Source organism: Cannabis sativa, chromosome 6 (assembly GCF_029168945.1).
Source record: "Cannabis sativa cultivar Pink pepper isolate KNU-18-1 chromosome 6, ASM2916894v1, whole genome shotgun sequence".
NCBI lineage: Eukaryota > Viridiplantae > Streptophyta > Magnoliopsida > Rosales > Cannabaceae > Cannabis > Cannabis sativa.
The window spans coordinates 43,349,577-43,356,381 of NC_083606.1; the positions used below are offsets into that span (position 1 = coordinate 43,349,577).

At 40.0% G+C, this 6,805-nt stretch overlaps 1 protein-coding gene across 1 annotated transcript; it reads left to right on the forward strand.

Moving 5' to 3' along the window:
• Positions 1 to 1,875, forward strand: LOC133039265 (uncharacterized). The gene is made up of 2 exons (XM_061118115.1): positions 1 to 1,404; positions 1,513 to 1,875. Exons 1-2 carry the CDS (start codon positions 1 to 3, stop codon positions 1,873 to 1,875), a joined length of 1,767 nt encoding a protein of 588 aa, XP_060974098.1.
• Positions 1,876 to 6,805: the final 4,930 nt, after the last annotated feature.

Below are 6,805 nucleotides of genomic sequence, written 5' to 3' on the forward strand. Positions count from 1 at the left end.
ATGGAGAATATCACACCCATTGCAGTAACCCCTGTAGCTATGGTTGTTCCATCCATGGAGTCGACTGATGATCCTCCAGTGCCTCCTACTGTCGCGTCTGCATTGCCTAATCCCTGTCGTGACATTGTCCTTTACCAGTCGGAGGCTGGTGGTTCTGTACCTTTCCCGAGTTCAGAGTCAACTCTGTCTCCTCCCTCACCTCCGGTCAGTCAGAAACCTCGTACATTTCAAGGTAAGGCTCCTCCTATCTCTAAAAAGGTTCGTCCTTCTCTTTCATCTCCTTCCCCACCTGTGTCCAAACGTGTCACTCGTTCTTCGTCGAGTCACCAGTCTCCCTCGAAACCTATAGGCCCTCCTCGTCCTCCATCTAAGGTCTCTATTCCTACCCCAACCAGTGAACGTGTTCAACCCAAAAGAAAATCCTCTGCTGACACCACGTATCATCCTCCTGAAAAGAAATCCAAGAAAAAACCCACTCCAGTTGCCTCTACAGAGTCATCTCCCAAACGGTCGTCTAGAGGTTCTAAAAAGTCCAAACTTCCCAAAGTTCCTATATCAACCGGTCGACCACCCGCAACAAGACAATGCTTTGTTGATGCCTCTAAAGCCTCTGTCTATCAACGGTGGTTTGGTAGTCGTGAGCTTTGGTTCGAACAAGTGGTCATTTTAGATGATTTTCCTGAACTGCATGAGTTTTTAAAACTTAGGAAATGGGTCAACACGGTCACTAACTTGTCTGCTCCCCACCCCATATTAGTTCGAGAATTCTATGCCAATCTAGATAGAACTGTTATTGCTGAGGGTCATCCAGGGTGTGTGAGTGCCTTTGTTAGGGGTCATAGAGTTCCTTTTGGTCCTTCCACTATTGCTTCCTTATTGCAAGTTGAGTCTATCAGGAATCCAACATATGGGAAACACTTCAGTCCAGATCAATCTTTGATGGGTCGAGTGCTAACTGGCAGGGATGACTATATTTGGGACAAACAGGAAATACTGGTTACTCACTTGACTCCATTCTATAGGGTTCTTCATCGCGTAGCCTTGTACAATTGGTTTCCTAATTCTCATTTGTCTGCTGTTACCCTTGAGATTGGCAAATTCTTGTATGCTGTAGGCACTAATGTATCCATTGATCTGCCCTCGCTCATCTTTGACCGGGTACTGGAAGCATCTGAATCCACTGGCACTCGTAACAAGCTACCATTTCCAAGTTTAGTTCAACGGGTTCTCATGGATGCTCACCCTCCACTCACCACGCATGATTATCAAGTTCAGAATCCGATTCTCAGTAAGAGCTTTCTCTCGGTGGTCAACAGGAAGCCTTCTTCAACCACTCCCTCAGCAACCACAGTGAGTAAAGGCAAGTCTCCGTTGTTCAAAGGGCTCTCGGATTCCAGCTGGCAGGTACAAATGTTTACTGAGTTTCAATCTTTTGCCAAACGCTATAAGAAGGATCAAAAGCGTCAGCTTGCCTTTGAGGCCTCAATGTATCAAATGGTTTGATCTATCAAGTCCACTCTTTTGCACCATTTTCCTGGGGATTCTCTGCCTGACATCTCTCTGCCTGAGTTTCATCGTGATTCGTTTGGCGCCTCATCAGACACATCTGGGAATAATGCACATATGCAGGGGGAGCCTTCAGCCTTGGATCCAGTCACTAGTTCAGTACAACTTGATCTAGATCCTCTAGCTGACACTGCAACACCCTTTGTGTCGACAGGACCACCTTCCTGTGGGAGTCCGGCACAAAGACAGAAACTACAGATCATATTCAATGAAGGGGGAGATATATGTCATTTGTTTTGCTTGTGTAGTGGATTTGTTATATTCCTAAAAACTTTTATATCTGGTTTATTAATATTTTCTGGTCTTTAGTTTTGTGTGTTAGTCATTGAACATAACCTGTCAAGGGGGAGAATGTTAGTGTTATTATTTTGTGACAGTGTATGTTCTGTTCAATGTCTAGTCGTGTCTGGATTTTTAGTCTGTTATATCTGCACTAACGTTTGTTTACGAGAGTCTTTTTAAGTGTTAGTTAGTGCCAGCTGGACTTATCGTTGTGGTCATATATATAATCAGTTTCTGTTAGTAAAGTGGTTATCCATTAATCATTCAGACAGTTATTTCGGTTGTTTTTAGAGAGATAGTAGTATCTTGTTTCTTGTGATTGTGATTACAGGTTAGATCTTGAAGCTTGAGAGTGTTCGTCAATGGCGGAATGATCTGAATCTGGAATTGTTGAGTTCAAACTGAAGGGATTTCAGTGTCATCTTCATCATCAGATCTGAAGGGATTTCAGATTGAAGACATGTTGAAGAGGAGCTCAGTTGCTGCACAAGGGATTGTGCATTGACAATCAGTGTTCTTGATTGTCGTTGGTAATTCATTACTATTTGCTGAAAAGGTTGTATTTGATTCCTTTAGAGAGAATTGGAAATTGTAATATGAACCTTTGATTGATAGTGGATGAATTTACCCTGGTTCGGGGAACCCAAGCACTAGTCGGCTGAGATGTGTTCTCAGTGCAGATGAAGCTTGTAAATTGATATGTGATTTACTGCTTAAAGCTTAATTCTTGTTCATAACTCATATCTTGAAATCGATCAATTTAAAGATGTACAACTTGGTAACTTGAATCATTAAAATCTACTAGATGCACTTTCATAAAGTTAGACTATGTCTACTTTATGAATTTTCACTAAGCAAGGGCGAAATTGTAAAGAAATGAGATTCTAGGTTTATTTATTAATTAAGATACTTTACATGTCTAAATTAATATATATATTAAATGGCAATATTATTTAATAATTATTTTTAAGTTATTAAATAATTAGAATTGGCATTTAAAAAGTTAAATTGGAAAATTGGCATTTTTGAGAAAATGGGAATGAGAAATAACAAAATGGGAAAGTTGCAAAGTGAGGCCCAATTTCCTTATATGGGCCGCCCACTATGCAAAAGGTTTACCATTTTATTTTTTCCATTATTTTAATGTCATACAATTCTAACCTAAACCTAGAAGGCATTCTATAAATAGAAAGTGTTGGCTTCAGGAAACTCATAACTTTGCACATTTGTTTCTTTCAGAAAAAGCCTACATGTCACTTTCTCTCTCTTTTCCTCTCTACAATTTTGAAACCCTTGAGTGAATGAGTAGTTCCCACACACATCAAGTGGTACCTTAATCATAGTATGTAGGACTGTGGAAAATCAGCATCAAAGAAGGAGAGAAGGAGATCCAGATTCAGATCTTGATAATGCTCTGCTACATAAAGGAATCAAGGGCTAGAGATCTGAATGGAAGGAGTCATAATATTCCGCGGCTCCCAATGTAAGGTTTTCTTAAACTCTTATGTGTTTATTTCATTGTTTTAGAATTCATATTAGGATGTTAATCAAACATACTTGGTAGTAAATCTAGATCCTGGTAAAATAATTCCAATACTCTATTACTACAAAGTCATGCCATTTGGTCTGAAAAACGCTGGAGCTACGTACCAAAGATTGGTAAACAAAATCTTTAAAGATCAGATCGGGCGAAATATGGAAGTATACGTGGATGATATGCGCGTCAAATCCAGAAAGGCTGGGGGGCACATAGACAACCTGGACGAATGCTTCAAAGTCCTTAGAAAGTACAACATGAAACTAAATCCCTTAAAGTGTTCTTTCGGAGTCAGCTCGGGAAAGTTTCTAGGCTTCATTGTCAATGCCCGAGGAATTGAAGATAATCTAGAAAAGATTCAAGCCCTCCTGGATATGAACTCGCCAACAAAAACCAAAGAAGTGCAAAGCTTAACTGGCCGGATCGTCGCGCTCAGCAGATTTGTTTCAAAATCAACAGACAAGTGTGTCCCATTCTTCAACATCCTGCAAGGAAACAAGTAGTTTTAGTGGACAGAGGAGTACGAAAAAGCTTTCCAAGAGCTAAAGGCACAACTTGCAAAACCTCCCGTACTCTCGAAACCTCTGGACAGCAAAGAACTGGGAATATACTTAGCTGCCACAAAACATGCCATGAGTGTCGTACTAATCAGAGAAGAGAATAATGTACAACACCCAGTCTATTAAAAGACTCATTGAAGCCGAGGGTCGATACCCGTTAATAGAAAAACTCGCCTACTGCCTCATTCTTGCAACAAGGAAGTTGAGGCCTTATTTTCAAGTTCATCCTCTTCGAGTATATACCGACCAACCACTACGCCAAATACTGCAAAAACCAGATGCTTCTGGACGACTACTCAAGTGGGCGGTAGAGTTGAGCCAGTACGAAATTACTTTCCAACCCCGAACAGCAATCAAAGGCCGAGCCTTAGCAGACTTTGTGGTAGAATGTACAGGCAAAAAAGAAAGCAAACCAGAAAGCAACCTCGAGCCGGTACAAATACCTCAGCCAAGTCACAATGAGGACAAATCGACCTGGAAACTACATGTGGATGGTCGGCTACAGATCGACTATTTGGTGCAGGGATTGCCCTTGTCACGCCTGGGGGCAACACCTGCACGGTGCAGTCAATTTTGGATTCAAAGCATCTAACAACAAAGCCGAGTACGGAGCTCTAATCACTGGGCTAAGACTAGCCCGGGAGATGAAGGCCGAACACATCGAAATCTGCAGTGACTCACAACTGGTGGTAAATCATGTATCCGGAGAAGATGAGGCTCGGGGAGAAAAGATGATAGCATATATGAGCAAAATACATGATCTGCTTGCACAATTCAAAAGCTACAGTCTCAGACAAATTCCAAGAGAAGAAAATACAATCGCCGACGCGTTAGCTCGATTGGCAAGCAACAATGTAAGTGACAAGGCAAACTTGGTTCCTATCCAGTTCCTTGAAGAGCCTAGCATCACTAGCACGGAAGAAATCGAAATGATTGATACATCCCCAAACTGGATGACACCTATAGCGGCCTACCTCGAGTTTGGGAAACTCCCAGATAACCAAAATGAAGCTCATAAAATGAGAAGGAAAGCTGCACGGTATATCATAGTAGAGGGAGTCATGTACAAAATAGGATTCTGTGGAAATCATGCCGCCGGACAAAGCTTATCCAAAAAAATTCTAAGGCAAGGTTACTTTTGGCCGACAATGATTGAAGATTTAAAAGCCTATGTTAAGAAGTGTGACAAATGCCATAGATTTTCAAAGGTACCAAGAGCTCCACCCAACGAGTTAACACAGATGCAAAGTCTTTTGCCCTTTGCCATTTGGGGGATTGACCTGATCAGACAATTACCCAAAGGTAAAGGTGGAGTGCAGTATGTAGTGGTAGCAATTGATTACTTTACTAAGTGGACTGAAGCCGAACCACTTGCAACCATTACATCAAAGAAAGTTCAAGACTTTATTGTGAAGAACATAATATGCCGATTCGGACTACCGTACAAAATAGTCTCAGATAATGGCAAGCAGTTCGACAGCCAATCCTTTACTGATTTCTGTGCGAACCATGGTATCATCAAAAGTATCTCCGCAGTGGCGCATCCTCAGGCAAACGGTCAAGTTGAAGCAGTCAACAAAACCTTGAAGGATACACTAAAGAAAAAACTTGAAGATGCCAAAGGAAATGGCCAGAAGAGCTTCCTAAAGTTCTATGATCATACCGTACAACTGAAAAGACGGCAACCGGACAGACACTGTAAAGACCGCTTAGTTTAATTTGGAAATTAGCAGTTAATCATGTTTAATTATGAAAATTATTTATAGCTATTTAAATAATTATTTATACTGTTATTATTGAATTGTGAGATGCATTTTATGTCATTTAGTAGTTTTCATAATTTTGCATTTCCGGTGCCCGGTAACATGGAACTCGGTGTTTGGCTCAGTAAAATCACAACTTAGTATGTTAGTAGTTTGGGACGGTTTATTAGACATTGGGAATGTCGAGAATTGCCGGGAATTTAGAATTTCCCAAAAAATACCCCTTTAGTGTTATTTATGTTATTTTAGTGTGGAGGGGCAAAATGGTCTTTTTGCCCCAATGATATTTTGTCCTTTAGTGGACTTTATTTAGTTGAATTATGTGTTTTATTTTATTAAGTTTTGGCTGAAATAAAGTGGGTTAAGTGGCATTAAACTTCATTTTCTTTTCAAACTTAGAAAAATTAGAAAAAGGTTGGAAAACTCTCTCTCTTTTCCTCTCTCTTTTCGGCCCCCTTTGAGCAGCAAGAAAAGAGGATTTTCCCCTTGAATTTCAAGCCCTCCTTAGCAAGATTAAGTGTTCATAAGTTGTTGGTATGTTTTCTACATCTTTCTTTTCTGTTTTCTTGAATTTTTGAAGAGAAATGGTAGGTTGCATGCTTAGTTTTAAGTTGTTCTTGCTGCTGGATTTTGATGATTATTTCTGAAGTTAAAGAATGATAATTTGAGGTTAATTAAGCTACTTGTGGTACTTGATAGTTAGATTGATTATAGTTATGGTTTTCTATGCAAAAGTTTAGTTTTCAAAGAGAAATTTGGAAATTTGGTGGCTGTGATTATTGCATGAGTTTGTTTTGGTTTTCTGCAGCTTTAATATGCATGTTTAGGTAGTTTTAATCAAGGCTTGATGCTTGTTGTGTTGTTTAGTCAAGTTTTGAGTTTTAGAACTCAACCTTTGACCTTTAATGGTGAAATGAGTTTCTGTGTGTGAAGCTAGGTTTTGTTGCTTTAGAAATGTTCTAGGGGATATATAGAACATGTCTTGAAGGTTTTGTGTGATTTGGATTTGATTTGGTTGAGTTATGAATTTTTGAATTTCTGCCTGCGAGGAACCGGAATTCCGGTTGTGCATCGGAAATTCCGGATGGGTTTTGAAA

What these genes read in the sequence shown, in the direction of transcription:
- LOC133039265 (XM_061118115.1), top strand. Translation starts at nt 1, where the DNA reads ATGGAGAATATCACACCCATTGCAGTAACCCCTGTAGCTATGGTTGTT. An exon ending in TCTCGGATTCCAGCTGGCAG is followed by an intron (nt 1,405 to 1,512) that starts GTACAAATGTTT and finishes TGATCTATCAAG; the next exon opens with TCCACTCTTTTGCACCATTT.